General features: G+C 49.7%; 1 protein-coding gene across 6 annotated transcripts in view; it reads right to left on the bottom strand.

The window, feature by feature from the left end:
- Positions 1-17,510, bottom strand: part of Fam118a (family with sequence similarity 118 member A) — a 28,997-nt gene extending 11,487 nt beyond the window's left edge. For 2 of the 6 annotated variants that reach the window (XM_057792718.1, XM_057792713.1), the window contains exons 1-6: positions 9,754-9,891; positions 9,442-9,615; positions 7,089-7,144; positions 6,351-6,603; positions 3,636-3,857; positions 1,395-1,523 (exon numbers count right to left, since the gene is read on the bottom strand). In XM_057792718.1, coding sequence (XP_057648701.1) covers positions 1,395-1,523; positions 3,636-3,857; positions 6,351-6,603; positions 7,089-7,135 — 651 coding nt within the window. In that variant the 5' untranslated portion in view covers positions 7,136-7,144; positions 9,442-9,615; positions 9,754-9,891. Of the gene's footprint in view, positions 1-1,394; positions 1,524-3,635; positions 3,858-6,350; positions 6,604-7,088; positions 7,145-9,441; positions 9,616-9,753; positions 9,892-17,392 lie in introns of those variants that run through there. The other 4 variants (XM_057792719.1, XM_057792715.1, XM_057792714.1 and 1 more) reach the window with 3 other exon arrangements.
- Positions 17,511-18,205: the final 695 nt, after the last annotated feature.

The following is an 18,205-nucleotide window of genomic DNA, read 5'->3' as shown; positions in this document are numbered from 1 at the left end:
ACAGAGACAGTAGCCAAGCACAGACTATGAGGGTCACTCAGAGCAGCAGTGGTCACTGACTCAAACAGGAAGGTTCTCAGCAAGGCCCAGTATCAGCACAGTACTTTCTTATGATGAGGGCCTCAGCAGCATCAACTCTTAACGGCCCAGCACTTATCTGCTGACACCATCCCTGCTGCAGAGTCCAAAGAAGAGCTCTGGGGAACATGTACCTGACCCAGGGAGTATTACCAGTGAACACAGACTCAAGTCAGAGTTCTAGATAGCCTATGATGGCACATGCTTGTAATCCCAGCACTTAGGAGGTAAAGGCAGGAAGACCAAGAGTTCAAATATACTTAGTAAGTTTGAAGTCAGATAGACTAAAGGAGACGCCATCTCAGAAATGAGGGAGGGTGGTGGCTAGGACAGAAAAACTTGGCAACATTGCCAAGACAGGGCTTTTCCACACACTTGACATGGACATCTGTGAGGACATCAAGAAAGGCTTGCAGGTAGTTAAGAAGAAGCAATGGGAGCTCTCCTAGAGGACCCTGTTCAATTCCTAGCACTCATGGCAGGTAGCTCAACCACCTATAACTCCAGCTCTAAGGGATCTAATGCCTCTGGGGGCACCTGCACTTACTATGTACACACACACACACACACACGCACAACTCTTTGTTTAAAAAAAGAAAGCTGGGTGTGGTAGCAAATACATTTAATTCCAGCACTCAGGAGTCAATAACAGGCAGATCTCTGTGAGTTCCAGGACAGCTAGGGCTCTATAGAGAGACCCTATATAAAAAAACAAAACAAACAAAGACCCTACAACTTTCAAAAGTGAAGAAAGGCTGCCTGAATATGAGGTGTTAACTGGTTTTGTCTGCCATGCATGCTGACATGGAACTAAGGGCATGCACATGCAGGGCAGGAGCTCAACCAGAGCTCCATTCTTAGCCAAATTTTAAAATGAGGTTTGGAAAGCTGAAGAGACAGCTGTGTAAGGAAGGTGAGGACTGAGGACTGAATACCTGCGTAAATTGACCAACAGGGAAAAACAGAGAGGAAGACCACAGACTGCCAGCATCAAGCAAGGTTCCTGCCAAGTCCCTGGCAAAGCAATCACTGTGAACTAGTGCTGGCACCAAGAGAGAGGTTCTGTACTTTCTAAGGAAGCACACATTTCCTCCTCCAGCAAGTATGTCCTGAGCATCTTCTCAAAATGCAGGCACCATCTCAGGGCACAGAAACATAGCTAAGAACAGGAAAACACAGTCCTATCCCCAGCAACCATGTGGAGGGAGGTCAGCAAAGGACCAGTACCTGGGAAACACTCAGCTACAGCGAGACAGCTGCCCGCCACCAGAGACTCCCCAGAACAGGCACGCAAGGCTTAGTGAAAACTAGCATACCATTACTTCTGGATCTTGAGTGACGTCTTTATAGCCCGATGGATCCAGGACCATCCCACAGGGGTCTGTGTACAAGCCATGAATATGAAGAACTCCATACTTGATGTGGCCTCTTGCCCACTGAAGGACCTATCAAAAACCAAACCAAGACAAAGAAACAGCATGGTGTTACTTCAAAAAAGAAAAAATAAAACTACCTGAAAAGGTAAATGTTTCCACTCACACCTTTAAAACAAACTGTGGCTAGCAGTTATTCCTGCTCCAGAACTCAGCGAGATATCTAAAGACAGTCTGAGGAGTGTAACTCTGCTGTTGTGACTATGCAGGGGAAGGGACCTTCTGCAGTTCTATGCAGTTAATCATTCTGGGCTGTTGCAGAGGCTGTTGCTGTGTTTGTTTCCACTTTTGTTTCATGGTGATGCAGGTAAAACCCAGGTCCTCCTTCACATATGCTAGATGAAGTTTTCTTTTTTTTTTTTTTTTTAAGTTTTTCGAGACAGGTTTCTCTGTAGCTTTGGAGCCTGTCCTGGAACTAGCTCTTGTAGACCAGGCTGGCCTCGAACTCACAGAGATCCGCCTGCCTCTGCCTCCCGACTGCTGGGATTAAAGGCATGCGCCACCACCACCCGGCTAGATGAAAGTGTGTTCTAAAGCCGAGAGCCCGAGCCACAATACCAGCTCGGCTATCCACCAGCACAAGTGGCAATGGGAATCCCTAATAACCCACAACATGAGCACATCACAAAAGGCACAAGCATGCCAAAAATCACAACATGAGCACATCACAAAAGGCACAAGCATGCCAAAAATGAAAATGGCTCCTAAAATGAAACTATATTCAACCTCAGCAACAGAGGGAAACAACTAGGATTTTACCTCCCAGACAGGGAAATGCATGGCTTTTTGTTTTAGTTTATATTTAAGACAGGTCCCCAGAACTGCCTCAGACTCACTATGTAGCTCGGGGCAGGCTCAAATTCACAGTGATCCTCCTGCCTCAGCCTCCAAAGTGCTAATGCCTGCTTGCTTTGTCTTTAAGAACTCCACTGCTGGCAAGGGGTAGAGCACGGCTGCTCCACAGAGCTGGAGCCCTACGATGGCCTTCTAGCGTGAGGATTACAGGTACCACCACACCAGGGCCAAACCACTGTCAACAACTGGGCACTTCTCCCTTAGAACACGCTATCAAAATTCTTCCTCCCTTTTCCTTAATAAATCTGTATTTGTTCTTTTTAAAATAAAAATAATACAGTTTGAAGGGAATGGCTCTCATAGGCTCATATATTTGAATACGTGGTCTCCAGTTCGAACTGTTTGGGAAGGATTAGGAGGTGTGGCTTTGTTGGGAGAGGTGTGTCACAATGGGTGAGCTTTAAGGTTTCAAAAGCCCATGCCAGGCCCTGTCTGTCTGTCTGTCTGTCTGTCTGTCTGTGCCTCCAAAATGTAGACCAGATGTAAGCTCTGAGCTATGGCTTAGTGCAATGCCTGCCTGCCTTCTGCCATGCTCTCTACCATGATGGTCACAGACTCACCCTCTGGAACTATAAGCAAGCCCTGAAATAAATGCTTTCTTCTACAAGGTACCTTAGTCATGGTGTCTTGTCACAGCAATAGAACAGTAAGTAAGACAAATAGCTTAATTAAGCTGGCCATCATGGAGTAGCCTGGGAGGCAAAGGCAGGAGGACTGCTATGAATTCAAAGCCAGCATGGTCAATATACTGAGCTGCACCCCAGCTACAACTACATAGCTAGCGGAAGCAAGGCACAGTGCTACGCATTTTAACCCCAGTACTTGAAAGCAAAGGCACGTGGATCCCAAGTATGAAATCTGCCTGAGCAATACAGTTAAGACCCTGTCTCCAAAATAAATATTAAGAGAAAAAAGTGAAAGCAGGATTGAAATGTTTACATACATTGGAATCGCAATTGTGCGGGTAAAAATCCACACTGGGAGGAATAAAATCATTTCCTTTTGTACTTGCTTTACCACCACATTCCCACCCTGACTGCTAGTAAACTAATGTAGACGAAAAACGGTGGCAGGGCAGAGGATGGGCCATGAAAAGGGCGTACAGGTGGATAACAGCAAGCACCACAAGAGGGGAAGGGCGTGACTCCCAGCTGCTGGGGTAAATGGCGGAGTGGCATCTAGGAGGATCCCAGTGTCTTGTTTCAATGCAGACGCCAGCAACATGTCCACAGCAATGACTTCCCTGACTCCTGCCCACCCAGCCCATACCTTTGTCTTGTCCTTCAAGTCCAGGGACTCCATGGGCTTGCTCTGCTGCTGCCCAAAGATCTCCAGCAAGTTGTCATAGTTGGTAGTCAGCACCATGGTGCCTCTGTCCATCAGGCTGAGGATGGACTGTAGCACCACAGGGTTCTGGATGTGCTGTTCCAAGCTGTCAAAAACCTCCATTAGGCAATCCTGGAAGAAGTTGGGCTTGGTGTCACCTGTGCGCTGTGGAGGGGTAGACAAGAGTTAGGAACACATGCAGAGCAGTGCCATGTCTGCCCACCTTCCCTTTGCCATGCTCACCCTCTGAAACGATAAGCAAGCCCTCAATCCCAGCACTCGGGAGGCAGAGACAGGTGGATCTCTGTGAGTTTGAGGCTAGCCTGGTGTACAGAGTGAGTTCCAGGACAGCCAGGGAGTACAAAGAGAAACCCCACCTCGAAAAACTACAAAAAAAAAAAAAAAAAAAAGGAACACAAGCTGGGTGTGGCGAGGCACATGAAGACAGAAGCAGGCGTGTCTCTGTGAGTCCGAGACCGATCTGGTCTTCACAGTGGATTGTACAGGCCTGCCAGGTCTACACAGAGAGACCCTGTCTCAAAACAACAAAGAGAAGTTAGGAACACCAGAGCTCGACTGTGACAAAGACATGGCACATGAGTAGGAGCACATTCTTACAAGAAAAGAGAAGGAAGGCAGCCTCCAAGGAGGACGACAGCTCACATGCCAGGATGCAGTACTGCAGCAATGAATCCCAAGGGAAAGCAAGGCAGAGAGGAGGGTGTAGGTGCCCTGGGGACAGAGTGGGCAGTTAAGGGCCAATAAAGCCTCGTGGAAAAGCCACTGTTCAGGCAAAGACCTGAAGGAGCTGGTAGTTCTCGGGGATGTTATAAGCACACAGAGCAAGTACAAAGGCACTGGGGGTATTAGTGAAAATGGGTTCAAGGTCAGAAAAGAGCCCTCTTGTGGCTAGGAGAGGGAGGGGAAAGATTAGCAGGGGATAACCAGATAACCAGAGCCAGGTTATAAGGTATATGAAAAGTCTCTACTTTCCCCAAGTGGGCAGAGAAGGAAGGGAGCTAAGGGCGTGAGCAGGGAGAAGTGGTGGCAGCAGAGTTTGCTGTAGGGAACCAGTGATAGAGTTGAGCTGGACATACATAGGGGTCAAGAGGCCACACGCTCCCAGGAAGAGCAGCTTCCTGCAGCAGCACTTAGTCTCTCAATCAGCACCACCTCAAAGGCCTGCCAGTCACAGCCACCAGGCAAGCTCCCCTTAGACCCTCCTTCTCCTAGGAGGCTGTGGGGAATCTTATTCCTGTGGCCACTCCCCTGCAGTGCCTGCTAGCCCTTATCTTTATCCGTGGCACTAGAGCCCCCCTCAAAAACCTGCCAGCACAGCAGGAAAGGCCTGCTGACCATCTCACCTGACTCCTTGGGAGGTCGAGAACAGTGCACAGGCTAAGAAGTAACAGACGGCACTTCAGACACATTTCTTGACCAGCAATGATCAACATGACAGCCTCTCTTTGCACGAGCCACACACCCTCCACAGGTTTAGCCTTCATCTTCATGTATAAGGAAGGGGTCAGCACCCGCTGTCTACCAACCTTTTAGGCCTGTGGCCACAGTTCCTACTGTAACTACTCAAGCTGGCCTCTAGCCAGGAAAGCAGCCATAGACAGTGTGCCAGCAAGAGAATAAGGCCACATGCCAAAACAACTTTATAAAAATGGCTAGCAGGTCAGGTTTGGGCCAGCCTCTGCCTACAAGGGCAGCTACCCCTCATTAACAGAACACTCACACCTGGCACAGCCTGGGAAGATGAGGTCAGCACTGGCGTGAAGACACTGACCAAGGGAATCAAGGGAAGCCATGGAAGGGTGAGGGCTGACAGCCCCATCTCCCACTGACTTTGTGCAAAGACAGGGAACTTCATGCTGAGGGTGGCAGAGCCCAGGTCCCCAAAACCATGGAGCTCTTGCACTCTCCTGGGTTGCACCCCCAGGTTTCAGTGTACAAATGAGAGTTTCTAACATAATAAAACCACACCCTTTGGGGTGTCTTCTAACCCGGAACCTCCCGTCCTTTGCACTGGCCATTTCACTTTCTCCCACCTCCAGTTCCCTCCTCTAAACGCTGACTGCAGGCGCACAGACCAGTGGGAAGCAGCCCACTCCAGCTTCACACATGGTGCTCAGCACCCACCAGACACAGACACCCACGAGCTGGCAGCACCTCATTAACTGTCTCCTGCATCACCGACTATGTTCCCACTCTGCTGTGTCACTTCTACTAGCAAACAGCACGGACTCCCCACCTGAAAATGTCTTCTGAGAATCACCGTCATCTAGAGAGGTGTGATTAGCCAATGCCACATTCACAGCACCTCACAAACCTCACACCAACAGTGCAGCAGGACAACATCCAGCACCTGCAGGCAGCCCAATGTCAGGGGGTTAAAAGGGTGACATCCTGCTGGGCATGGTGGTGCACACCTTTAATCCCAGCACTTGGGAAGCAGAGGTAGACAGATCTCGCATTCAAGGCCAGCCTGGTCTACAGAAAGAGTTCCAAGACAGCCAGGGCTACACTGTCTCAAAAAAAAAAAAGGATGGTGACCTTCTAGGCTGAGTACTCAAAAATGAGTACATCTGCTCATGGAGGCCTAGTGTTCAACCTGGCCTAGACCCCAAAGCAAGTCCTGTGTTTGAGACTCACAGGTGACATTTTCCGGATCAGATCATGGGCCACAACCAGCAGGTCCCGGTCTTTCATCACCTTCCTCCGGAACTCGGCAACGTCCCCAGGGTGCAGAACCTCCAGCTGCTCTGCAGCCTCGATGACTGCCTCAATACAGCTCCTCCAAGAGCAGAGCGCGCGGATCCCGGGGGCCACTGCTGCACTCACACCAGTCCCAATGACCAGGAGCAGGTCCTGAGGTTGCTTCCTAATGAGGCTCTTTAAAAACTTTCTATTTAAAAACAAGGGAGGAAGACAACAGTCAGCTTGGAAGTACTGCAAGCTTCCAGTCTAGAAACATATAGAATGTTCAGGTCAAACATTTGCCCTTCCATTCGCTACCAGAAGACCAAGTCCCTGTCACCCACTGCGACATTTACGTGATAGTGTCTGTGAAGCTGAATGTAGCTTGTAAACACTGTGAGAACAAATGACAAAATGCAGGTTCTTTGCCACCGAAAATCCACTGTGTTCTCCAGGGGCAGCTGCTCATTCGGCATCGCTTGCCAATAAGTGGACCTGCTGGCCACTCAACAGTCCTCAGCCCCTCCCCACCCTCCAGTTTCATGTTGCTTGGTTTGGAGATGGGACTCAGATGGCTTCTGTGAGTAGAAAGCCACCTTCTGGGACATTTCTTGCGTCGGAGGAAACCATGGTAGGCAGCTCTGGGTTCTCCTCCCAGCACAGTCCCTTTATATCCTAACTGATTTTATTTACCTTGATTTCTGTTCACTTCTGTTCGTTGTCTTTTCCACTGACTCCATCTGTGAATCCTAAAGAGAAATTCATTAGACCAGTTTCTACTCCCCAGAGGAAAGACTTTTTACGAGTACCCTGGAAGACAGTAAAAGGATGGGTTGAAATCAAAGGTCCTGCCGGGCGATGGTGGCGCACGCCTTTAATCCCAGCACTCGGGAGGCAGAGGCAGGCGGATCTCTGTGAGTTCGAGACCAGCCTGGTCTACGAAGCTAGTTCCAGGACAGGCTCCAAAGCCACAGAGAAACCCTGTCTTGAAAAACCAAAAAAAAAAAAAAAAAAAAAAAAAAGAAAAAAAAGAAATCAAAGGTCCTGACTCTCCATCTACAGAATACCTGAAAAATGTCATCTATGAAAAGATCCGTGCAAACAGTTCCTCCGCCGTCACTGCTACCCTTGCCTGGCCTCCACTGGTCAAGTGTTCGAGTGTCTCGTGCCAGACAGAAAGGAAAGAGTCACACAGCAGACAGAGTGAGCAGCTCTTGTGAGCTAGTTCCACACTGTGTGTTTTTCACCCTGTGTCTCTTTAAGACAAAACCATCCACACTTTTCCCAATTCCCACTCCCTTGATTCTAGAACGAATGTTTACTGTAAACAAGGAACTATGCAGAGAATTTGGTTTGAAGGCCTACATCCTACTATCTCTGAGAATTATGGTACATTTACCCATTTTCCACCAGGATTTTTACTGATATTTTTCATGTAATTTGAGAGCCTAGTACATATCCTAATTTTAGTCCTGTGTTATCAGAAACTATTCAAAATTCAAAGTAAGTCACACATGTAGGATCACAGTATACCCTGACTGATAACGCCATCTTCAATAGTCCTTCACTAATGCAAGATGCCAGGAGCATGGTGAGCAGCTTGTATGCAAAATTTGTAATGACTCTGACCCTGTCCATCGAGGACAGCCCTCTGAGCGGCAGAACTGCTGAGTTAAAGATATGAGCAGGGCACACCAACGATCTCATCAGTTAGAAGGGCACAAGCAGAAGGACCCTGAGCTAAAGGCCCGCCTAAACTAGTAGAAACTCCAGCTCAAAACAAATGAGGAAAAGGAGCCACTGAACAGCACACACACACACACACACACATACACCCCAGTGGGAGGAACACCAGCCCTGCCAACCCCGCCACAGACTGAAAATTGTTGTGCATATTCTAATCCTTTTCCTCTTTAATTAGAATTAGGGCACCAAAAATAATTGTCTAGGAGAAACCACAAAGCTCAATGGGTATACAGGTTCTACCCTCAAGATGGAGGAATAGGATCCTGCAGTCACCCCTGGAAACATGTGATGCATCCATCCTCCCTCCATGGAGAGGGGCACTCACGGCTTCCAAAGTCCCCCCAGGGTCCCTGACCTTTCTTCGGTGCTAAGAAACTAGTCCATGAACCAAAGCAGTGAAATTGGCAAGAATGCCACCTGCCCCAAGGAAAGAAGGGCTGGCGGAGTGTGGGTGCCCACCTCACTGTAGTCCCCACACATGGCCGAGTCTACTTTGTTTTTGTGACCTATTAGAGATTTTCTTTTTTGGGGGGAGAGGGATGGTTTTTCGAGACAGGGTTTCTCTGTAGCTTTGGAGCCTGCCCTGGAACTAGCTCTTGTAGACCAGGCTGGTCTCAAACTCACAGAGATCCACCTGCCTCTGCCTCCGAGTGCTGGGATTAAAGGCGTGCGCCACCACTGTCCAGCTCTATTAGAGATTTTCTAAGGCAAGTCACAAGTACTCCATCTCACATAACCTGTCTGTCCGCTGCACACAGAGCCTATAAGTCCCACCCCAAGAGTCCAATGAGCGGATTCATAGTCATCGATTCTGTTACCAACTCTAAGGTACAGATTCCTATAACTGGCCAAACTTCCCAGCTCAGTCCTCTCCAGAGGGAAAGTACTCTTCAAACCAAACTACTGGACCAAGCACCTGAGCTGTGCCCCACAGCTGAGAGCAGAGAGGAGTGGGGGGGGGTACACTGAGAAGACGCTGCACTTCCTGTTTGAAGTTAACAGGAGCAGACTCACTCAAGGCCACCAAAATAAGGTGTCTTCAGAGTGGTTATGTCTCCTGCCTGGGGGAAACCTCTACCCAGCAGTTTACAGCTGACCTCAAACAGGCACAAGCAGCCAGCATGCCTTAGAAACGACACAGCCTGAACTTGAAAACTCTCTAGCTCCTTCCTACGGTTCAACTGCTTTTGTTCTCATACACCGTAGGTATCACAGTTAACATCCAAACACATTCACCCAGACCTCAGCAAAGTAACAAAAAACAAACGATTTCAGTTCTCCGAGAGAATGAGACACTCACAGGAGAAAACTCTGCTCTGGGCAGGCACACTGTGGCTGGCTCCTGCTCGGCTCTGTCTCGGTCTGAGTTAGGTGGTCTGGAGAGATCTCTGCAGTCGGCACATGCACAGTCTCACAGGGAGTCCCAACCTGGACAGGGAGAGGAGCTTCTGGGCTTTTAGGCTGCTGTGGGCCTCTAGGAATGAAAGCAACCAGCAGGGGACACACAAGACACTTAGACTCAGTACAGGAACCGCGCGGTTATAAACTGCATAGCTGCCCATATTTAGACATTTACAGTTCTTTATAAACACTACATGCTTAAAGACATTACCTCATTTCCTGTTTTTCAGCAGCCAAAAGATCAGTGCCAAACTCATAATAATCCAGAGTGCCCAAAATCTCCCCTTTGTTTTTAGACCAAGGCCAAGCGGGAGATTTGCCCAGCTTGATCTGTGCCTAGAAGTTTCTGGAGGCCATTCTACCTCTGGTGTTCCTTTCCCTCCTCACCGGCCACTCCTCTAAGCCAATCACATTCCAGACAACAGCAACAAACCCCTTCGGAGGCCTCTTGGATGCTGCAGCTTTCAGTTTCCTAGGTGACCGTGTCGTCACCAGTTTGCAGTCTCAAAGCCAAGTCATCATAGCAACCCATTTTTTTTTCATAAAAACCTACCAGTGTTTTCTAAATGTAAAATCAGGTCCAAAGCAGACTCTTAGAATCAGTTACTGTCCTTTTTTAATCTAAAACCTTCAGCAAAGTCTCAGCAGAATGTTTTGTGCCTAGAATAAGAAATCAGCTGTTTTACGCAAATGAATTCTGTAGTAGCTAAACTGCCTTGATTTTTTTTTTAAATTTTATTCCTTGGCATCCAGCATTAAATATGTGTTCATCATCTATTTAGAAGGGCTGAGATATGGCTCAGTGCTGAAGAGCATATACTGTTCTTACAGACTTTGGTCCCGCACCTACGCCAGGTGGCTCACAGGAATCTCAAGCTCCAGTGGCTCTTACACCTCTGACCTCCACAGGCACCTGCCTCATACGCATATACTCCCACACTGACACACGTACACATTAAGTAAAATACATAAATTTTAAAAACATTCAGTTTTTTACAATGTTCCTCAGAGTCCAAAAGATGACAGACTAGAGAAGAGGAACTGATCATCTTCATACAGCTGTGATAAGGAACACACCTCCGACCCACCATGGTGGACCACTGACAATTCCCATCAAGCCTCCACATAGCCACACCCTACACGACTCTGGTCGTAGCGTTGTGATTTCTTTGGCTATTTGCACACCACCAAATGGGATACAAATGAAAGTCTGACAAGCACTGTGCAGCCTGTGCTCTGCAACTCAGCCCTGGAAAGCCGGACCAGCCTCCTGGGAGAATGAGCATCACCCAGCTGAGGAGCAAGGCGACCCTGAACCATTCAGGTCCAAGAGCACTATGTGAGCTACCCAGTATGGCTGGTGGAGCTTTGCTGAGCCAGGCCTAGCCCAAGTTATACAAGCAGCCTTATTTTAAAGGCTGGCTACCACCAAGGTTCTACACTCACAAAGATCAGAGAGGAGAATGAACAAGTCAGAGTCGTCATGAGAGTGCCCATAAGGCGAGGTGGGGGTGGGGGCTACATTAAAAGTAGCATAACAAATAACTAAATTAAGTCCAAGTCTGTGCAAGCCTCGGCATTCAGGAGGCAGAGAAGGCGGATCTCTGTGAGTTTGTGGCCAGCCAGTGCTACACCAAACAAACATTCTACAGGCTTTAAGTACAAAGATGCAGGAAGTTACAGCTCAGTAATCAAGGCTTGCCCACTAGGCTCAAAACCCTAGATTCTAGCATCTCACACAGACACAGTCCTGCAGGAAGATGTGCAGCCATAGGAGTTCCATCACACCAAAGGGAAGGTGAACAGATACTCAAAACCTACCCCCTTCCCCCAGCAGCGAGGGCAGGCATCACATTTAAACACTGAGCGAGCAGTAGTGCCTCTGAGGTCAGACCCTTACATAGCGAGAGAGGTAGTTCAGTGGTAGAGCTGCCTAGCATCCATGATGCCTTCCCTGCCTTCCATCCCCAGAACCAAAGCCAAGTGCAGACCTGTAACTCATCTGCAGTCTGTAACAAACGTGACACAAGAAAAGGACCTATACTTATAGTCAAACAAGATTAGTGTGGCCAGCAATGAGCTCTCTTCTGAAGGCCCAAGAACAAGACTACACTTCCCAGTCTTTCTCAAATGGTGCAGCTCCCTGGTGTCTGCCATTAAATATATGAGCCTGTGGGGGCCATTTTTATTCAAACCACCATAGACCCAAAGCCTGGAGGTCCTCAGAGAAGGTTAACATGGAGCATGGTGGCCATTCCTTTAATCCTAGCTCTTGGGAGGCAGAAGCAGAAGGATCACTTCAAGTTTAAGATAATCACTTATCGCCGGGCGATGGTGGCGCACGCCTTTAATCCCAGCACTCGGGAGGCAGAGGCAGGCGGATCTCTGTGAGTTCGAGACCAGCCTGGTCTACGGAGCTAGTTCCAGGACAGGCTCCAAAGCCACAGAGAAACCCTGTCTCAAAAAAAAAACCAAAAAAAAAAAAAAGATAATCACTTATCTACACAATGAGTTCCAGGGCAGCCCAGGCGACATAGCAGGCCCTTATCTCAAAAAAGCAAAAGAGAAGAGGAAGCTGGTCTCTGCCACTTGATGTATTCACTACACCAAGACCTGAGCAGCTACGCAGCAGGCACTTGTGGCCATCTGCCGAGTAAAAGGCCAGTCTGGGCATACAGCATGAGATGACCTCAACACCCCTCCAACCCCCATCCCCTCCCCCGTACAAAGACAGCCAAGTATAGTTGCTCATGTATCCCCTCCCCCAACAAAGACAGTCAAGCATGGTTGCTCATGCCTGCAATTCTAGCAACCAGGAAGCTTAAGCAGAAGAAAGATATCAAAAGTTTAAATTAAGGCCACCCTGGTCCACATTGTGAATTCCAGGCCAGCCTAAGCTACAAAGTGAGACCCTAAAACAGAAACAATGGGCTGGGGGGACGGCTCAGTAGGTAAAATTACTTGCTGCACAAGAACTAGGACCTCCAGCATCCACCTTTGTAGGGGGCAGAGCCTGGTAGATTCCTGGGGAACACAAACACACACTTTAAAACAACTGACAGGAGACACAAACCCTGACCTTGAGCACAAGACCAACCGTTAAAAGAAGTAACAACAGAAAATCCACCTATAGCTGGACAGTAGCCTACGCCTTTGATCTCAGCACTTGGGCTGCAGCGGTAGATGGATCTCTGTGAGTTCAAGGCCAACCTGGTGATCTCCGTGAGTTCCAGGGCCCTGTAGACACTTTCTCAAAACAAAAAAACAAACAAACAAACAAAAAAAGTGCTAACTGGCGTCTTGAAAGCAGTGCTCCCAAGCTGCTTACATATTTGAGCCCAAATTAAGAAATAGCTGCATAACAGAGAAACCCTGACTCACCCCCCAAAACAGGTGGGTGTGAGAAACGATTCCACAAGGTTGTCCACTCACTTCCACACATGCTGTGCCACGTGCACTCACACATATCACACACACATAATAAATAAATTCTAATAAAGAAAAAGCAAAAATCCCACCAGTACCAAAACCAAAATGCTTAAGATCACAGTTCCTTCTGAGGACAGCATTATCCAGACACGCTGGCACACAGCTGCAGTCCCAGAACTTTAGAGATTAGAGTTGGAAGTGATCCTTAGCTATATATTAAGTTTAAGGCAAGTCTGGACTTGAGAGCATGTCAAAAAAAAAAAAAAAAAAAAAAAAAAACATCGATTATTGCTGCTTTGAGGGCAAAACACGAAGCACTCTGCATGATAATCTCATTCCATCTTTCAGTGCCAACAGCTCTTTCCTGCACGACTCGCACTGAGTCCAATCCACCAAGCTGCAGTCTTGCTCATTCTAACACCAGAGTGCTGGGAGGACAAATAATACGCAGGATGCTTTCCCAGGAACCCGCCTCCCACAGCACTGCTTTAGTCTGCCCATCAGAGGTGACACATCCCATAACACCGCTGTTTGTATTAACTTAGTAAGTCATTAATGGTGAAATACCCAAACAGAGCCCGAATGACCCCCCTAACCCCAGGAAGATGCAGAAGCAACTTAAAAATCGCAAAATTTTAGAGCTGGAGGGATCTTAAGGATTATATAATGCCAAATGCCCTCATTTTTCCGAGGTGAAAGCTGAGCCTCTAATAATTTAGTCAACATCTCCCCAGGCATTGGGGACAGCAATAACTCGCTCCTGGCTAGCACCCCAGACTCCTATGACTATCCCAGGCACTGTCTGCACCTCTGCAACCCCAAGACTCCCTTTCATGTTCATTCCCATACCTGGGCTCCTGGGTTGGCTGCTCTGTTTAGCTTGCTGGCCTTCAGTCATTCCCCAGAAACAGGGCATCAGGGAGGTTGGGAGGAACAGACATACACAGCCAGCCAGTTAGCATAGACAGTGCTATCACACAGCTGCCTGCAGTAACCTTAGCAGAACTGATAAGGAGGGCTAAAGGAAAAGAGGTGTGGCCATTTTTCCAGGCAGAAGGCTCCAGGCTTCAGGCTATGGGAAAAAGGAAAGCAACTCAGAAAGCCCCAGTCAATATAGGTGTGCTGTGCTGCCTACAGTCTACACAGCCCTAAGTCCGTTCCTGGACAGTGAAAGAGGACATGTGTGCACCTCCCAGGTAGCCAGAGGCATTCCATTGGACAACACTAGAGCGACTTACAACGCACGCTTCACACGACCCCTAGATTTAATCCATTAAAACCCAGTCCTGTTACAGTAGGTGTACTCTAAGTGACTGCCAGCCTTGTGTGGCTGGTGTCCGATTACTCTACCACAGAAAATCCCCCTGCACCGGGTTATCTCCAGTTCCCTCTCCGTCTCCCAAGTCCAGGCTTTGTCCACTGTTCTTCATGACCTCTAAACCCACAGTCTACACTGTGTCCCTGCCTTAAAGTGCTCGTCTGGACACTGATTTTGCAGCTTCAGCCCCTCCAGTCCCTTGGAAGACAACACTGACACATCCACGTGTGTCCCCTTCAGCCCCTTTCCATTTCCTTCAAGGGTCCCCAGCTGACCTCTAAGAATTAGGCCCTCATCCCCATTGGAAGCATGTCATCTATGCAGGTAACAGACAGTCACCCTGGAGAGGCACTATGGTGACTATGACCTAAAAGCAAACAGATCAAATCTCACCTAAGAAGTTCCCACGCCAGTGCCCCGGTCCTGGGCCCGAGTTTTCAGAAGCTTAGTTAAGCCCTAAAGAGCTTTTGAACCACACCACCTGGGTCTGTTTCACTTCCTACAAGCAAGTCTCTGCAACAACAAAAGTGACCATTGGGAAAATATGTAAGCCAGGACTAGGGAGATGGCTCCATCAGTCAGTCATTGGGCCTGTAAACATAAGGCCTGAGTTTGATCCTCGCCACAACTTTTTAAAAAGCATCTCCTGTAGCCGGGCGGTGGTGGCGCACGCCTTTAATCCCAGCACTTGGGAGGCAGAGGCAGGCGGATCTCTGTGAGTTCGAGACCAGCCTGGTCTACAAGAGCTAGTTCCAGGACAGGCTCCAAAACCACAGAGAAACCCTGTCTCGAAAAACCAAAAAAAAAAAAAAAAAAAAGCATCTCCTGTGCTGGTGTACACTAGTGATCCACTGCTGGGTTGGCAGAGACTGGCAGGTCCTTGGAGCTCAACCAGCCAGCCTCGCCTAATTGATAAATTCCAGGCCAGTGAGAGACCCTGCCTCCAAATAACACAGGCAGCAGCACCTGAGGAACGACGCCCAAGATTGTCATCTGGCCTCCACACGCACACAGATGTAAGTGCTGTCCCCTGCCCTCCACCCTGCTACACACACGCGAGTGAGAGCGCGCATGCACACACACACCAAAAACATACAAGCTACATTAAACCAAGCTACTTTAAACCAATCACAGTGATGCATTTTCACACAGTACAAAAGAATATTCCACAACAGCCTTTCCCGCACTCCTGCTCGGAGGCCACCTCTGCACCCCTCCTCCCCAGGAAAGTCCTCATCTCAGTTCTGTTGCGTTCTGTCTGACTTTGTGGTGTCCCTTGCTGCCAATACACACCAAAAACAAAAACCATACACGCTACTTTACTCCTCCATAAGCCCTTTAATGGCCTCCTGTTCCCCTAAATCACCCAGGCCTCTGCTCAGCACAGGAAGCTCAATGCCAGGTCCTGTTTATCATCAGTTCAAGGACGAAGCTCTGCCCCCCACTCCTCAAGGCTCTAAAATCTGGTGTGCTGGGTCTTTCTCTCTGACTTTTCATCCCTTCTGTCACTTTGCCCGAAATGACCCTCAAAAACTTCTCAGCCTCTGAGAGTCTGCTTCTCTTTCACTTCTCACATCCCTTCCCTTCAACAAAGTCTATTCTCAAGAATCCCACCCTAAACCTGGCAGTGGTGGCGCACGCCTTTAATCCCAGCACTCGGGAGGCAGAGGAAAGCGGATCTCTATGAGTTCGAGGCCAGTGTGGTCTACAAGAGCTAGTTCCAGGACAGGCTTCAAAGCTACAGAGAAACCCTGTCTTGAAAAAAAAAAAAAAAAATCCCACCTCAGCTTCCTTTAAGGTCATTGCACCATAAGTACCATGTACCACACAGCTTGGGCAATGATCCCCACCTCCCAGTCTTACCATCTGGGGCTGTGCCCTCTGCCTCCAGCACCAAGCACACTGGATCACATAGGGCACCCCACTCCCTCTTTAACAAGGTCTGACCCTTGTCTTTCACAAGCATCAGATCAAGTATGTTCTTTTTTGTAGCAGTGCTTCAGGGCACCAGACTGTCCACTGTTTCACAAGTCCAGACCTGTTGATCAATGACAATAGCCTGAGGAAATGGTAATCTTTGTTCTAGAGAGTTCCAGGACTAAAAAGGATAACGCGTGTACCATTTGGTCCCAAACCTCCACCTCGGGGAAGACAGCCACAGTCTTGCATTAGCCTGAGGAAATGGTAATCTTTGTTCTAGAGAGTTCCAGGACTGAAAAGGATGACACATGTACCATTTGGCCCCAAACCTCCACCTCGAGGAAGACAGCCACAGACTTGCATGTCCTATGGAAGCCACCCCTAAATCAAGATCCCAGGATGGTCCTTCAGGTTGCCACCTTCCTAGCAATTAGGCCACCATAATCAAGCCTTGTTCTCTTGGACTGGTTTAGTGGGCTGTGTGTGGTAACACAAACTACCACGCACTGAGGACACAACCTAAGAGTCTTGTCTCCCCAACTCCTTCACTCCCAGCGATGCCTCTCTACCATATGGGTCTCACGAGTTAAAGTGCGGTTCCAAACACTGGCCTCCACCGCACGGGGGGCACATCTCACCTCCTCTTTGGTTATACATGACCCTCCGCTGACCTGTCGCATGTTGCTACTTTTATTCCTGTTAACAAATCACAAACCTCAACGACACTCTAGGAGAAGCTGCAAGGGTCTGTGAATCTCAAGTTAGAGAGCAGAGGCAGGAGATGCCAGGAAGGACGCTGGGGAGAGATGGCCCTGAAGGCCTCCACCCAAGAAAGGTTGGGGAATTCAACAGCCGGGGAGACCCCCCCACCCGAGGAGGTTTGGGGCGGGACCAGAGGGGACTCGGTTGGGCATGTGGAGCAGAAGGTGGCAGGGTCTCAGGCCTTGAAGACGCCGAGGTCCTCCGTGTGGTGAGCCTAGGGGAAAACTGGAGGGTCGGGGGGTCCCGGGATTAAAAGGTGGTCCAGTCTATAGGTGGCCGCGGATCCGGGCAGTCCCAGGGGATGCCGGAGGTAGGGGTCCCCAGGACATCAGAGGGAACTGGGGTCCCGAGCGCTCAGGGCGGGTCCTGAGGGCTGGGGAGACACAGAGTGCTGACACCCGGCCCCGACCCGCCGCCTCACCTGCCGCGCAGCGGAGTCGCCAAATGTCGCTCGCGCTCTTGCCGCCTCCCACCCAGGCCGCGCCCCTCGGGCTGGGTGGAGCCGCCGGGCGGTGCGCCGGATGGCGCTGCGCGCGCACCACGCGGAGCCTGCCGAGCCGAACCCGCAGCGTCCCCTCAATGCCTTCCCCCCGCGCGCGCGCACTCCCCGCGCGAACGTTCCGCCCTGAAATCAACGGCCCCGCGGCAACGGGAAGCCCCGCCCGGATGGGGCGGGGCCATAGTACGCCCCGCCCACAGAGGCTGCCACCAGGAGGTCTGCGCAGTCGTGTACAGGGAGAACGAGGACTAAACGACAGAAGAGTTTGTGGCTGGGCTCCCCTACACTGCTTTGCGTCCTCAGTTTTCCTGTCTGCGCGCCTGGACGGCCCTGTGAAAACGCGAAAGGTCGTCGAACTCGGTCGGAACCACCCCTCGGCAGCCGCGTCCGTCCGGGCACTCGGCACCTCAAGCCACAGGCTGAACCGCCTGTGCCCCTACCGGGCTCAGCTTGCTTTCCCGCAGTGACCGTCTCTCCTACCTCGTGCTAGGCCTGGCACCTGGCCCTCCCGGTGTGCCCCGGGGTCTATCTTGGACATGTCCAGCTTAGGCTCGGGTCCAGGGACTTCGGAGCACCTGTACCCAGGTTCCGCGCCTGTCAATCAGTGAACCCGCCCTGGACAGTGGAGGGCACACGTGGGTGGACTCTGCGCTGGAGCACTCAACCTGAGGAACCTTAAAACCCGGTTTCACCTCTCCTTTCTCTAAATAAGGCTAGGTCAGTCCCAAAAAACCC

This window comes from Chionomys nivalis, chromosome 17 (genome assembly GCF_950005125.1).
Source record: "Chionomys nivalis chromosome 17, mChiNiv1.1, whole genome shotgun sequence".
Taxonomy (NCBI): Eukaryota; Metazoa; Chordata; class Mammalia; order Rodentia; family Cricetidae; genus Chionomys; species Chionomys nivalis.
Note: the sequence above shows the minus strand (reverse complement) of the source record. Positions and strands in the feature narration are given on the sequence as shown.